This window comes from Xenopus tropicalis, chromosome 7, assembly GCF_000004195.4.
Source record: "Xenopus tropicalis strain Nigerian chromosome 7, UCB_Xtro_10.0, whole genome shotgun sequence".
NCBI classification, from domain to species: domain Eukaryota; kingdom Metazoa; phylum Chordata; class Amphibia; order Anura; family Pipidae; genus Xenopus; species Xenopus tropicalis.
In genome coordinates, this window is record NC_030683.2 from 92,513,135 (window position 1) to 92,529,985 (window position 16,851).

At 38.1% G+C, this 16,851-nt stretch overlaps 1 protein-coding gene across 2 annotated transcripts in view; it reads left to right on the forward strand.

Moving 5' to 3' along the window:
- tmem240 (transmembrane protein 240) overlaps positions 1–16,589 on the forward strand; it is a 71,234-nt gene extending 54,645 nt beyond the window's left edge. For both annotated transcript variants that reach the window (XM_031906143.1, XM_018095679.2), the window contains exon 4: positions 14,446–16,589. In XM_031906143.1, the coding sequence (XP_031762003.1) occupies positions 14,446–14,594 (149 nt within the window). In that variant the 3' untranslated portion in view covers positions 14,595–16,589. The remainder of the gene's footprint in view (positions 1–14,445) is intronic.
- Positions 16,590–16,851: the final 262 nt, after the last annotated feature.

The window sequence follows — 16,851 nt, forward strand, 5'->3', positions numbered from 1 at the left end:
AAAAGTCAAAAATTCTTCGAGATGTGTTTTCTTAATACAGGTGTAGGATCTATTATCCATCATGCTCAGTACTTGGGGTTTTCCAGATAAGGGTTCTTTCCATAGTTTGGAATTCCATACTTAGGTCTTCTAAAAATCATTTTAACATTAAATAAACCCAATAGGATTGTTTTGCCATCAACATAAATTCATGCAGCTTAGGTAGGATCAAGTACCTGGTACAGGTTTATTATAACAGAGAAAAAGGAAATTATTTTAAAAATTTGAATTTATTGCTTAAAATGTACTCTATGTGAGATTAGTTTCCCATAATTCTGAGCTTTCTGGATAATGGGTTTTCAGGTAACAGATACCTGTGCTTGTAACTGTAATAGAGTTTGATGCATGTGCAGCTTTGTACTATTACATACATACATTAATACATTTCTCTTTTACGGTAGATTATAAAAAAATTCTAATTTAAAATCCTTTGATAGATTAGCCTATTGCCCATAGGTGCCAAGAAAATTGGTTTAAATTGCTCAGATAGAATGGATGACCTCATTGATGGGAGCAGTGAACTGTGAAGGATTACAGACATTGCCAGTGCTTGCAAAAAATCTGTGACACAATCTGTGTCTGAGAGATATTAAGTTCAGTGGTTATTGCATGGGAAACTCAAGTATGGAAAGCAATAGCATCCTTCCAGTTTGCACAACAATCTTGCCACTGTTTCAGTGCAGTATGTGGATTTTATTTCATGGCAAATCCCACTCATATTCATAAATACATTAATGCAAATAATAAAGACTTACCCTGCAATTAACCTATAGCCATCTCTGGTATATTCCCCACTGAATGTAGATACTGTATGCAGAATTTTATTGATAAATAGAAGCATTTATTGAAAATTCCCTTGACAATAGGTATTTTAAATGTATAGCAACACTCTAGTTGAAAGTAGGTAAGGCTAATATCAGAAATCTTGAGGACCCCCCCATGAGTAGTAAAGTAGGCTATTTGTATGCGTCAGATGTTCTTTGTCTACCCAGCATTGGGAGTGCCTGCTGCCATGTCGTGAGCCCGTAGCCAGAGCCCCACTAGGGGCTTTGCGCTTAAGGTGGCAACAGGTTTAAAATTCATTGGGCCCCCTGGATATCACTCTATTGCAACCCTGAAGGCAGGGACTAAGGATGTTGGCACATAGGGAGAATGATGATGATGAAAACTCCCTTGCTCAACCATATTCATTATTTTTTATGGAAAAGGCACTGTGGCAAAGTCTAGTGGTGGTATCATTCTAGAAAGCGCAAATCAGATGGGTGAAATGCTATTGAGAGACTTTGGTTGGGTCATTTAGTACATTACCTGAAGGTGATAATATCTACTAACAAAGCAAGTGGGCATTTGAATATGCCCTATTTTATTTTCTAAAAGTAACAAGTAAAGAAAGGAAGTAATCCAGAGTCAGCAGAAAAATTCCATAGATGTCAATCTTCATAAGGATAAGTGTAAAGGTTTAGGAAACTGAAAGGCTTGTCCTGCATCTGGTGCATAGTACCATAGTCATCTTTCAGTGTCCCTTACTGGCCAAGCATTGCATTAAACCAGCTAGGGCTAGAGACTAGGTAAAGCATCCAGCCAAAGGTGGAGAGCATTGCATTACTATGTTGCCAGGGAGACAACCCTCTTATGAACTATGGATTCTGTAGTTATTCACATAGAGTCAGCTTGTCTGTACTTATTATATATTCATATCCATTTGGTGGAGGTATTAAACCACAGAATACAATACAGTCACAACTAGGTTTAACATTTTGATATTTAAAACCATTGTTTTGTGATGCCACCCATTTATAACACATTAGTTGCATATAATGCAATTCCCAGATCTTAAACCTCATTTTCCTGCATTTTATATTGCAATTTTTGCCTGTTTTTCATTAACACGTTATAGTATTTTTTTAAAAAAATAACTGACTACTGTACTTATATCTTTTGAAAACTTGAATGAATTTTTTCCTTTCTTTTACATTTTCAGATTTTGAACCATTTTCTTCCAATAAGGGGTTCTGCTGTACACTCCAAAGACATGTAACTCCAGATATCTAAGACAAAAAAACCCACTTTCCAATGGGATATATTTGCTTTGAGTGTGATAGCTGCATCCTAAGTGTGAGGGCAGCCATACTTTCTCAGAATGCCCATAAATATATTTTCATTTTTCTGTAACCTGGCTATATGACCCTGAGAATTTCTGGCTAGAATCCTAGGGTTATGTTGGCCAGTTCCATTTATTTCCAGCTTCTCTCAGATGTTGTTGCTCTAAGCTTGCATTATTAAGATTACAGTGGGTACAATAAAAGGTGTTAATGGGACACTGCGCAGCATGGGATATATTTTTCACAATCCCAGGGGCTGCTAAATTTGGAAATTACCAGGGATCCTCATTGTTATCCCTAACCCAGACATTCTATGCAGAAGGTGTGCATATAATTATCCCAAGGCTACCAAAGAGCAAAATAATTTTAGATCTTTTTTATACATATTATTTATCTCATTTTTAGGAAATTGTACAATTTGTGCCATTCTAAACACCCTTTATGGAAAAAATAATTTTGGTAATGTGTGTTTTCCTTTCTTGAAAGTCGGGAATAAGGTTAAATCATATTCCTAATAGTTTAGAATAAGCTTAAATATCTTTGTCTGTCTGTTTGTGATTGAGTGTTGGAACATTTGGAACACTGCAATGAATTTCCCAGCAAGGAGCTTTTCACTAAATGTGTACTGTCTGGCAATTATAGAGTATTTTCTTCCACCACTGGAAACGTTTGATCAGTCAGTTGGTCTAATGTGTGGGTTATACACAAAAGATGGATTGTGTGCTATTTTGTTGCACTGTCCTCTAGTAGCTGATTAAATGGCCACTTGCCAAGGTTTCTTCTAGAAAACATGTACATCCCATTTAAGAGAGGACATCTCCCCCCTGCATCTGTTTCACTTCACAAAAGAACACCATATAGACCTTGAAAGACTTAATGCAAGGATAATACTGGAGGGGGAAGAAAAGATAACGTCACAGTAAAGAAAATGTCAATATTATCAGTATCACCTTTAGAGTACAAAGCATGACCTCACTGGATAAAGAGGGGTTAATATTTTAACTCAAGGGTGTCGTTTGTGCTGCTGTAACTTGGAGCAAAGCTTGCTCCTCAAGTAAAAGCTGTACTCATTTGGAAAATCTCATTTTGGATTAAAAGCCATGTTTACATTGTAACAAAATTGTATGTGAGATGTTGTCTGGTTAGCTGTCCTGATCCTCTCTCGAGGGATCTACATGGCAACGTATTTCTCTTAATTGTTAGGGCAGGGGTACATGGGGAGATTACTCGCCCAGCAACAAATCTTTGTTGTCGCGGGCGACTGATCTCCCCACAATGCCATCCCACCGGCTAGAATGTAAATCGTTGGAGGGATGGCATACGTGTCGCTGCGATGTCCCGCAGTCGCCTAAAGTTTTTTTTAAAAGTGCTGAGATTGAAGGTTGCATTATATGTAAAAACAGGGTAAATTGAATCACTTCTGATAAAAATGGACAAATAAAGTACAAATATAGGATACAGTTTCACCCCACACATAGCAGCCTCTGTGGATAAATGTGAGAGCTGATTGTGTCAGTAACCTGGAATATTTGTGCTACCCATATTGTGTACTAGCAAAGTGGCCAGCCATGAATGAAATTAGTGGCATAACTATCCGGGGAGCAGGGCTTGCAACTTATATTACCCAGTGTTTATATTAAAGGCATATTATTTCTAACAAAATTGGCACTAAATAATTACTAAAATAGTTACAAAATCAGCTACATTGCTTGCTGGACGTTGGTGCCAATGTCATTATCAAACCCTTATTCCTGGTAATTTGTGTGCAGAGAAAGCTATTTTTCATAATGTTTAGTGATATCTTGTATTTCCAATTTCTTTCTCGAAGCAGCAGTCTCTAACTACTGGAACCACAGGCTGCAAATCGATTTCCATCACTACCGCATACCCCACAAGCTGCATTTCTTTCTAAGTGGCTGTAGCATGTTGAGAATATTTAAGATGTGTATTCCATAGTGCACTTTTCTAAATACTTCTACAGGTATTATATCTGTTATCTGGAAACCCATTATCCAGAAAGCTCCAAATTACAGAAAGGCCTTATCACATAAACTCAGTCAAATAATTCATATTATTAAAAATGATTTCCTTTTTCTCTGTAATAATAATAATATAGAAAACAATTCTATTGGGTTTAATTCATGTTTAAATTAAATTTACCAAAGACTCCTTATCTGGAAAACCCCAGGTCCCAAGCATTCTTGATAATGGGTCCTATACCTGTACTATGTTTTTTTTTTTGTTTTGCTGCTTTTCACTGTTATAGGTCACTGTTTGAGGTAAATGACATGAACTCAGAGGCAAAAAAGTACATAATGGCAACCAAGGAGCAAGAGTGGTGGATTGTATATGGATTTGTGTGTGTGTGCGTTCGTGCATGAGTACACATGAATTGCATTTTTCTCAGATTAATGTTGCAGTTGCAGGGGGTAAAGTAAGTGTAAAATTAATGAGCGTTATTAATATATCTTGTAGACTAAGTAAACTTACCAATGTTTTATGGCCCTGTGCCCATCTAGTTACACTACCGATTGCTGCAGCTGCTGAAATAAGTTCCATTAGTAATTAATACACCATGGCATAATTAAATAAAATTGGCATTAATTCAAGAGTATACCATGCCAAACAACTGGAAAATACATCTGATTAGTCTACTACAAATATCTGATTAGTTGCACCTAGTGTATACTTGTAAATGCAAAGTTGTAACACAATTGTAGTTTGTGCCATAGATTGCAGTGATAGATTGCAGTGACACTGAGGATAAATGAATTATAAGCAGAGAAAAAGTGGGTTTGCTAAAAGTAACATACAGAACCTCCATCATTTGTCTCAACTAAACCTAAATGGAAACACATCCCTGAGCAGCATCCTAATGAGAGACAGCTAAACTCTGCAGTTTAGTATTACTATTTTAGTTGTCAAAGTAAAAGCATCTATGCCACAAAGAAATATCTCTTATGTCAAGGTCATTTACCTGTGGGTTTCATGGGAGGAATTCTCCATTATTCTTTTAGCCTTAAGAACTGAGATAAGGATAATTGCTTTAAACCTGGAAGGATGACATCCATACTGATTGCTGTTGAAGTAAATGATGGGTACAAGTCATCAGATTCACTCACAGATGTCTTTGCTCTTCCAAATCAGAAACATCCTATTAGAAATAATCAAGCAGAAAAGAAAATAAATATTTGAGAAAGTGGATTAAAGAACTAGAGCCTAAATAAAGAAAGGCAGAAATGTTGTACATTATGTTTTGTGCTTCTGTACCAGCCCAAGGCAACCACAGCCCTATAGCAGGGAAGATCTGTGCCCGCAAAGATGCCCCAGTGGCTCCCCATCTTCTTTTCTACTGATTCCCTGCACAATATCTGTGCTGCTGTCAGTTACTGAGCTTAGGGACCCACACAATACCCTCACAATATACTGTATACATAGAAAATAAATGTCATATGAGGCTAATTCATAAGTAATTCAGATTTTCTTTACAAGCAGATCTTAAAAAAGTGCAGCCTGGAAGCCTCAGCTTATATTACATCATATTCTGTTTGATTATTTTCCACAACCCCTAAGCTTAGCTTCAACAGCTGCCCAGGGCACAGTAATCATGTGAATGTCACTGACACTTCCAACAGTATCCAAGATGGTGACCCCAGCGCCGGATTTCAAATCCAGGGGCCCTGAGGCCACCCCCCATTTGCACCCCCCCAACGCGCATGCGCGAACATCAAATCCCCCCTCCCCCCGCGCGCCGACGCAAGCCATTTAAACTACCATACAGAGCAGTGAGGAGAAATGTTAAAATTTTTCTGCAGTGGGCCGGCATACCGCCCCTAAAATCCGCGCCTGGGTGACCCCCTGTAAAAAGTCTGAAGTCCTGGATCATTGCAGCTATAAAGATACTGAACCTTTAGGCTGGTGCAGTATGTCAGTATGTAAAATATGGAATTTTTATCCATTATCATTTTAAGGTTTAGTTCTTCTTTTAATATGAGGCAATTGCAGCATGTAAACATTTTATTTATGCAATGTGTATCCAGTTTTTGCATATTGGTGATATACAGGTGGGACATTTCTACAGCAGGACTGTTAACATGTATTCAAAGCATTACACAAAGGAATAATAATAATCCTTTTTATGTGTTTATATAATGTAACTTATGTAAATGGGTCCTGTATTGTGGCTAACAAGGGAGTAGTCTTCCTTGGTTCCAATGTAATGAACTGTTTGGTCAATTAATGGAGGAACAAGGCTACATAAAGGTATAATTTGGGTTATATCTGCATTAGTTGACTTTTAATGAAAATACGTGAGTAGTGTTTGTATCTAGGTGACTTATAAGAGCTGCATTTGCTCAGTAGCAGTAACTTGGTTTATTGGGGGAAGTAGCATAGAAATAACAGAGGTATGATGTGGCTAGTCGGAACATAAATAATACACAAGTATCTAGAATGAATATCTGTGTAGTGATGCAAAGCCTAATCTTCAGGGACCCCCTCCCTTCTTGGTTGGGAGTTGTTATCCAATAACAGCTGGAGGCCTGAAGGTTGTACACTGCAGTAAGCATACAAATAATGAGAGATGACTTGCCTGGAATATACCTAAAGCTATTTGCAGGACAGCTGGCAACCTCTGTGTTTTATACAAATATTTATATGGAATACGTGAGGTTACAGGAAAATCGTCAAGCATGGCTGATTTAATAATGTATAGTAGCAAAAAGAGGGAAAAAAGGCAACAGTCTTTCTCCGGTTAAATCTTTTATTAGTTGATTAAAACCATGAGCCCTTAATTGTAGGCTGATTTAGTAGTGTAAAAACTCTCGTTGGTTGAAGTTTTATTAAAATAAGGAAACTCAGTTCTAATATACAATAGTTACATTTGTTCATGTATTGGATTATGGTCTGTACTGTTGTCTATAAAGTTATTAAGAGTCACTGAGGATTCCTAAGACCATATAAAATAATGCCTTGAGACAGCGGGCTGAGTGCTTTTATACAGATCATAGAACTCCAAGATGTTCATTAATTTGAATAGGTTGTACAGGTATAGGACCCATTATCCAGAATGCTCGGGACCAAGGGTATTCCGGATAAGGGGTCTTTCCGTAATTTGGATCTCAACACCTTAAGTCTACTAAAAAATCAATAAAACATTAATTAAACCCAATAGGATTGTTTTGCATCCAATAAGGATTATTTATATCTTAGTTGGGATCAATTCCAAGGTACCGTTTTATTTCTACATAGAAAAAGGAAATCAGTTTTACAATTCTGAATTATTTGATTATAATGGAGTCTATGGGAGACAGGCTTTCCGTAATTCGGAGCTTTCTGGATAATGGGTTTCCGGATAAGGGGTCCGATACCTGTACATTGTGCATGATAACATAGTACAGGTCAAACGTGAAAGCCAGTTTCTCCAACATAACTCTTGTTCTGTCCCCTGTTTCTTATCCTCATGTCGAGTCCTCTGAAGTGTGAGAGGTTCCTGTTTTTTGTATGAGGAGTCCTCTGCTTCTCTCCATGACTGCTGTCCTCCCATACTGCTGTTAGTGATGGGCCTGGGCTGCTTGAGAACTTTTCCATACATCACATGTAAAGTTAGTGCCTACCATATTAACTCAATAATTTTGACTCAGAATTCCCTACCTATATGCAACAACTAAATGCCAGGTTGGAGTTATACAGTACAGAATATCTCTCTCTCTCTTGTTCATTAAATCTCTCTAATTTAGATTGTTATTATACGTTTATTCAATGCAAACAATTCAGGAAAATACATAAGACCACAGATTTAATGATGCTGAAATAGCCATTTGTTCTCCACCATCTTAACATGATTTCAGTATCTTTACATTATTCAGCTCAGGGACAGATAACAGTTTGTCAAAATAGACCACCAACTGACTCCAGCGCCACACTTCTGAGTACCAATCCATGGCCCTGCCCAATTCTAGGAGATGTATGGGAGATGTATTTAAAAAATACAAAAAATCTTGAGGTTGCAAGATCTCCCTCACCTCCCTGAACCTGTACATTTCCCTCATCTCCCTGAACCTGTACATTTCCCTCACCTCCCTGTACATGTACATCTCCCTCACCTCCCTGTACATGTACATCTCCCTCACCTTCCTGTACCTGTACATCTCCCTCACCTCCCTGTACCTGTAGATCTCCCTCACCTTTCTGTACCTGTACATATCCCTCACCTCCCTGTACCTGTAGATCTCCCTCACCTTCCTGTACCTGTACATCTCCCTCACCTCCCTGTACATGTACATCTCCCTCACTTTCCTGTACCTGTACATCTCCCTCACCTCCCTGTACATGTACATCTCCCTCACCTTCCTGTACCTGTACATCTCCCTCACCTCCCTGTACATGTACATCTCCCTCACCTTCCTGTACCTGTACATCTCCCTCACCTCCCTGTACCTGTAGATCTCCCTCACCTTCCTGTACCTGTACATCTCCCTCACCTCCCTGTACATGTACATCTCCCTCACCTTCCTGTACCTGTACATCTCCCTCACCTCCCTGTACATGTACATCTCCCTCACCTTCCTGTACCTGTACATCTCCCTCACCTCCCTGTACCTGTAGATCTCCCTCACCTTCCTGTACCTGTACATCTCCCTCACCTCCCTGTACCTGTAGATCTCCCTCACCTTCCTGTACCTGTACATCTCCCTCACCTCCCTGTACATGTACATCTCCCTCACCTTCCTGTACCTGTACATCTCCCTCACCTCCCTGTACACGTACATCTCCCTCACCTTCCTGTACCTGTACATCTCCCTCACCTCCCTGTACATGTACATCTCCCTCACCTTCCTGTACCTGTACATCTCCCTCACCTCCCTGTACATGTACATCTCCCTCACCTCCCTGTACCTGTACATCTCCCTCACCTCCCTGTACCTGTACATCTCCCTCACCTCCCTGTACATGTACATGAATGTGCAACAACACTGTAAATGGTAGTGTTTGATTAAATGTAATAGATTTCTATTTTTGAAAAATATTTATTAAATACAATACTGTTTAATGGATTTTTTTTATAATAGGCATGTTCTGGCAGGTTAGTGCACAGGAAACCCAAACTGTGGACAGTCCATAGATTATATATATTTCAAAAGATAAAAATATATATTCAGAAAATGTACAGAGGAAAACATATTGTCCTTATTAAGTGTAACAGATGCAGTGCCTTCTAGGCATGCAATTAATATTTAACTTTTATTAAATGCATAAAGCTAGAACAGAACAGAGAACTAAAAGCCCTGCTCTATAAGAATAGCTATTGCTATATCAGTGGTGTTTAAATGTGATACAGTTATAGCATTTAAGGTGAATAGTGGTCTAACCATCCTCATATGGACTCCTCAGCTGCTAATATTTTCTTTCTGTACCCCTAACCTTCACCCCTGTCTGTGACTCCTCTGCTTACTTATTCTGATTAGTGAAATTTTCATGAGTAAGCACTTTCATCCCAGGTCAGATCTGGGGAATCTGTAAACAGTTTATAGCTTTACAAAGAAGAACACTGAGTACTGTACATTGTGGTGAACGGAAAACAAACCTTAAAGTACGAATAATGTACTGTGCAGTTTCTGAACTAATAATTATTTAAATTAATACAATTAAATAGCATCAACCATTGTCTCTATGAATATATATATAGATATTCTTGGCCAGTTTGTGGCTTCAGGAGATTTGTTCTGTTCCCCATGCCAACGTGTAGGTCACTTTACTGACAAACCTCAACAACATGTTCCCCTGAAGGCATTTAACTCTCCTTTCAGGGCATCTCACTCTTTAATTCAGCACACTTCCAGCTTCTACAGTATATGTCAGAGCGGCAGTGTCACTGGACAATCAGGCAGGAGATTCAATCTTGAGTGTGACTCTTTTGTGCTTTACAGTGAGCAGATGGCATTATATTTAGGCATAAAAATAACTACTGCCTTCCAAAGGTCTTCATGGATGTGCAGTTTTTAAACCTATGTGCTTTTAAAAAGTTAAAAAATAAACAACCACCTTTAAAAAAACTGGTTTGTGACAGTCATAATTAGTACAAAATGATGTGTTTTCACACACAATTCTTTGTGCTGGCCTCAAAATTTGTGTGCACACAGCTTAGAGAGAATAGCTTGGCCTTAATGCAACATATACTGTAGGTAACCCGGGCAATTTCTTTGGGCTTTTTGGCCTAGGGTCAACTCTAAATTTCAAAGTAACTACTCAGATGTGTGTTTTATAATATTAATAAGCAATCATTCTAGTTGTGCTCATCATATTTCTATCCTATCATCTATCTATCTATCTATCTATCTATCTATCTATCTATCTATCTATCTATCTATCTATCATCTATCATCTATCTATCTATCTATCTATCATCTATCTATCTATCTATCTATCTATCTATCTATCTATCATCTATCTATCTATCATCATCTGTCTGTTAATCTATTTATCTATCTATCATTTGTATATTAATCAATATTATAAATTACTTGCTTAAAAAGGACATATTTAACCTATCAATTAAATAGTTGGCCTTGAAATGAATGTGAATTTACTGATTTATTATTTATTTAATTATTTTATATTTAGATATCAAGGGCAAAAGCTATCTTTACAGCTACCAATTAATACCTATATACCACAATGAAGCATGGTAAGCAAAAAACATTCTATGTGATGCTCATGCTCAAAGGATTTGTTTATAATTAGTTTATTTCCCTTTGGTTTTTATATTTGGTATTGCCCTTCCCGGGGTAACCAGTGGCACTGTACTCATTGTGACAGGCCTATGAAGCATGAATGATGCTAATAGTTGCTAATTATCTTAAGTAAATAGAAAAAAAAGAAAAAGGGAAGATGACCTAAATGCTTCTACAGAGATATATGAGCCTTCCTTGAAACTGGTGTCCAGTGTTTTGCCACAAGGCAAAATAACAAAATCAAATTAAAAAAGTCAATGTGCAATTCAGTAAAGTGGAAAACCTGTTAAGGTGTAGAGAGAACACACATAATGTTTCAGATACCCAGAACATGGTGTGTTTTCTGGTCCACTTATCACTGCATATTGCCTAATGTTAGTTTTATTTCTGTTAAAGAAAAACTATACCCCCGAACAATGTAGGTCTCTATAAAAATATATTGCATAAACAAGCTCGTATGTAAAACCCTGCTTCATGCAAATAAACCATTTTCATAAAAATATACTTTTTTAGAATTATGTGCCATCGGGTAATTCTTGATAGAAAATTGCCATTTTAAGAATTAAGGGCCACCCCCTGGGATCACAGGATTCACAGTGCAAACAAACAAGCCAAGGCGCACATACATGCTGGGCCCCATCAGCCAATTAATGGACAGAGTTCTGTCTTTTACTCTCACACTTTTTCCTGTTAGGGCTCTGGCACACGGGGAGATTAGTCGCCCGCGACAAATCTCCCTGTTCGCGGGTGACTAATCTCCCCGGATTGCCATCCCACCGGCGAAAATGTAAGTCGCCGGTGGGATGGCACACGCTGCGCAGGCGATTTCGTCAAATCGGCGAAAATGCCTCGCGAGGCAACTTCGGCGATTTGCCGAAATCACCTGCACAGCATGTGCCATCCCACCGGCGACTTACATTTTCGCCGGTGGGATGGTAGTTTGGGGAGATTTGTCGCGGGCGACTAATCTCCCCGTGTGCCAGAGCTCTTACAGTTAGAGCCGCATTATTTCCTATCTATAAACTATCTGTTGGTTAAGTATTCATTATTTCTGGACTGTACATAACCTGTGTAATGGCCACATTCTCTTTATAAATCAGTTAGGGCAAGACCCAGAGCTGCACACACCTCAGGCTACGGTAGCAGTATCATATCATTGCACATGAACCCTCATAATGCTTTTAGTGTTACAGAGTAATCTATGGAGCTGGCAGGTGGTCGAGAAGGAGTTAAGTAATGAACTAATAAAACTAACTCTTCTAAATGAACCTTTTTTTGAATGCAAGTTTAATAAATCTACAGAATAGAAGAACTAATTGTTTAAACCAGCTCTAAAATAAGATATAGTTATCAAATCTTGTAATCTAGACCAGTGCTTCAGAAACTGATTAAAGTGGGTCTGTGTATTCAGCCCTGTCACTCTGTTTAATTAAATTCACTATTTAGCCATGGAAATATAACTGTGATTGCTGGTTAAGTCAATCTGAAAAACAGATTCAGTTCAGATTTTTCTATTCTCCATTTTAAATAAAACAAGAGGACCGCAAATCCCTAAATGCTTTTGCAAAGAATTAAAACCGAGAATTTAAATTGCCTAATCTGTCAGCCTTTGTTTTATTCACCCACAATGTTTTCTGAGAGCTTTACCGGAAGGCAGCACAGGTAATAACATGGATTGTCAGTTAGATGAGCTTCTCCAGGAAGAGAAATGAGGCAGTGGGCATGGAATGGAACAATAGGATAGACAGAAAGTGCCAAGGTCAAGTTATAACACTATATCACTAGATAAATACTTCCACCATTATAGAAACAAATATTTCTGCATAATGCGGATTCCTTCTTTTTGTCTCTGTTTGCCAATTTTCCCCTTTATAACAGTTTATGCAAAAAGATATCTATCACATGATGTCATATTATGTTAAAGGGGTTGTTCACCTTAAAAATTAACTTTTAGTATAATGTAGAGAAGTGATACTTTAAGACAATTTGCAACTTGTCTTTATTTTTTTTATTGTATGTTTTTTTCAATTATTTAGCTTCTGGTTCAACTCTCAAGTTTGGAATTTCAGTAGCTATCTGGTTGTTAGGGTCTAACTTAGCCTAACAACCAAGCAGTGGTTTGAACAAGAGACAGATACTGACTCTTTGAATTACCTTATGGAATATGGACTCTCAGCAGTTATAATCCTCTGGTGCCATAAATGCAGCAAAACAGTCCGGAATAAGAGATGACTGAAGCAATTATCACATAAAACAGACCAGTTGGTGTTGGACTTTTTCGGTTCCATTTTTCATTTCCCCTTGAAAGTACAGCTTTTGTTCAAAGCCCCCTATAGCTCATAACATGGTTCCAGCCATTGAACCATAGTTCCAAGAATATTCAAGAATAAGTTTTTACCCCAAAGCTCATCATAACATTAAACTGAACTTAAAACAGGCATATCTAGGAGACCTAATAGGCATTCTCCACAAATCAGGGCCAGAACTAGTAGGAGGCAAGAGAGAAACGTGCCTATGGTGCAACCATGGGGGGCGCTAGGCACTTACTTCTTCCTTTGCAGTGGGGGACTTCATTCCCCACTGCCTTGTTTTCCCCCCAGCCGGCCAGCCAGCACCACTCCAGTATGCACTCCCCCCACCCCCTGTACAAGGAGCACACGCTTGCACCATGATGCAACAGAGAGGTTGGGGGAGTGGCACCTGGCTTGGTCTGGCTCTGCCAAATATTGTACTCAAACTGGACTTTAGGCTGAACCCCTTTTGCAGGCCAAGACACCTCAGGAGGGGCAGCAGTTTTGGAACCTCTGGCTTACATAAACAATATCCATATGACCTCACTGTGAATGAATTTATTCAAATAAAAGGAAAACCCAGAAAAGAGGGTGTATGCGCTTACTGTACCAACTGGCACAAATATGCTTGATTTTCCCAGTAGCAGAGCAATACAGCAGCTTTCTTAAGTTTGAATTATGTCTGCTATGGTAATGTAAACACTCTTGGAGTCAGGCTTAGACCTAAAGCATTTGCACAAAGCATAGTTATCTCCTTCACGTTGATGGGAGTATGTTGGGCATGTGCCAGATGGAGAAACAACAATGATCAATAACATCAGGGGGATCAATATGGTGGCCCCAATCAAGTATAGTGATTTTTTTCAGGGTTACTCTAAGAAAAGTAAAGTGGTTTTGTGCAAAATAAATATGATGTTTGGCAAGGGGCTAGGGTAGAGGTTGTTTTAGAAAGTTACACTTTTCAGGGTTTCCTTGTCCTTTAATATCATGAGTGTTTTTCCTGACAACATTTTATCGGTAAACACTTTATGATGCAGCCCCTCAAGGTCTTTCCATGAAACGGTTCCCTCTGGTCAGACATCACAACATTCTGTGCAATAAAATACTGAACATATGTTTGTTTTCTTAGGGTTATATACAGAAATATGGTGCTAAGGAAAATGCAAAAGAGAATAATTACTGAGAAATATGCTAATGAGAGCCCTGCGTTCTTGAGGGTTTTGTGATTTATTATTGAAAACCTGGGGAAAAAAATTAATTTGTCTTTTTTCTTCTTTGCAGACAACTCCTGGTCTTGGATTCCTAAGTTTTGCAACTTGAGGGATTTTAGAAAACGTCACCCGCGACAATATGACGACACCAGCGGGAATATGGTTCACATCAAGCAGAAGCTTTACCATAATGGCCACCCAAGTCCTAGACATCTTTGAGGGGCCTTACACAGACAGTATCCTCTAGGATCAGGGGGATATAGGACACTTCTTTCCTTTTGAGGAAAAAGAAAAAAAAATCCATGAATTCCCAATATGGGAAGAGAGTAGGAAAACAATTATATTCCTCTATGTCTTGAGCCCCTTCCCTTATCTTATAGGGGAGGACTCTACATAGGAAGTTCAAGGAAATCCAGCTGGACCTTGGCACCTGTCACCGGGCATCTGATTTTAGTGCTGAACATCTGTACATATGTAAACAAAATAAATTCTAAAAGACTTGTTAATACATTCAAAGTGCAAGTGGTAGAAACCTCAAGACTGATTCTAGTTTATGTGTGTGTATGTAATGGTGATGAACAGGCAGCTGACTGTCAGTCTAGTCATTTTGCTGTAAGATTTGGTATGGCAGCACGCTACTATGGAAAGCAACTCGTCTCTCTTCAGTTACTGTCAGGTCTGTGTGTAGTCAATGAATGTGTCTATTTTTGTGGTGATCAAAGGAGCCTTCAGTAAAGGTCAGTACAGGGCAACGTAACTATGGTCCTTATTGGAACGCTCCTTTCTATATCCCTTGTCCTACAATGTGCTTGTGAGCAGCACCAAAAACAGATTTTAAAAGTGCAGTTCCACTTACTGGATCCAAAAAAAATCAATAGTATTTTTACAGATCATTTTTATTTTCTCCCAGAGAGCATAGTTTGGTGTGAAATGTGCAACTAGTTTTCTATGTTGGGAAAATATCAGTGTTAAACAAAAAGGTTTTTGTTGAGTCTGTAAACAAAAATATAAAAACAAAGAGCAGTTTCTGCTTAAAAAAGTGATATTTGTCATTGTGCTTTATGCAAGGTGGCGATCAGGCACAAACTCACAAAATATGGATATTTGTTTCTATATGAATTGGTCCAAAATTGTTCTTTGGCTGTAGGCTATGAACTTGCATTCTTGGTATATAATGATGATGAGTGGGGCTGCACCTTTAAACCCTTTCTCTGCTAGAAACATAACCAGAGGGTTAGTAGGTTGAAGCATTAGTTCCATGCTTGTGTTTTGTATAGCCCCGTGGGCCTCTCTGGTAGCAAGCTAATGAAAGAAATATGCATTATCATAGAATATTTATTAGATCTCTGTTAAGAATATTTATTTTGACAGATGTTTTTAAGTTATGTGTCAGTTCTTTCTCTAAATATAATTCTTGTATTCACTTCCTACGTGGACATGAAATGGCTCGAGGATGATGATGATGGACAAACTGCATGGGAATGTGGCAGAATTTCATAGGACATTGCATGAGGATTCTCTGCCATTTTGTACCTTTGTTTTTTTAGGAGTCTCTTTAATTTCAGTATCTCTCATGATTTACCTTTTAAATTGTGTTGTGAGTACTGTTGCTGGGTATATCATTGTACTGAGGTGTCTGAGGGCTGATCTCTTTTGTTTTAACCAATGGGAGTGCTGTGTACATATATTTTCCTTTGTTGCCAGAGGCCTAAGCATACTGTTCGTTGACATCAGCACCTTTATTTATTGGTGATTTATAACAATTGTTTGTACACACCATTATGTGGAATGAAAGCTAAAGCCATATCAAGATATGTTACATGTTATTTTCAATGTTATAGTATCATTTTTACATTATTCTTAATATTATGGCCTTTTTAGTCAAAAGCCAAGGTACAATTCATTGTAAGCACTTTATTTCTATACAATATTCAATTTTTACATTCCATTCATTTTCTGCTCTGCTTAAAGCCCCTCGTGCATGGATCTGTAACTGTTGACTCCCCAAAAGTTGGAGGATGCTGGGGTTTTAGTTTTGAAACACCTAGAGAGCTGCAGATTATTGATTCCAAGTCTGTGTAAAATGTATGCCTTCAAAGCCACAGAACAATAGCCAAAGTTAATATGAAAGTGAAGTAACTTTTTCCATTCCATGTGTCACAGATGACTTTGGTGAAGAAAATAAAAACCTAACACCAGGGAAGATATATCTGATTCATATTTTGTTGTTGTCTTAATTATGACTCTGTATCTGTTTGATTTGTATGTCAAAAGCTTACTCTGCATCAGTCTGACACTGTTACCTTGAAATTAGATTTCTGTTCCTATCTGGTAACAGGGGTATAGGCTTATACTGTATATATATATATATATATATATATATATATATAAGTCTTTTCCCCGTGTTACCAGATAGGACCAGATAGGCTGTCTCCCATAGACTGCATTAAAAGCAAATAATTCATATTTTAAAATA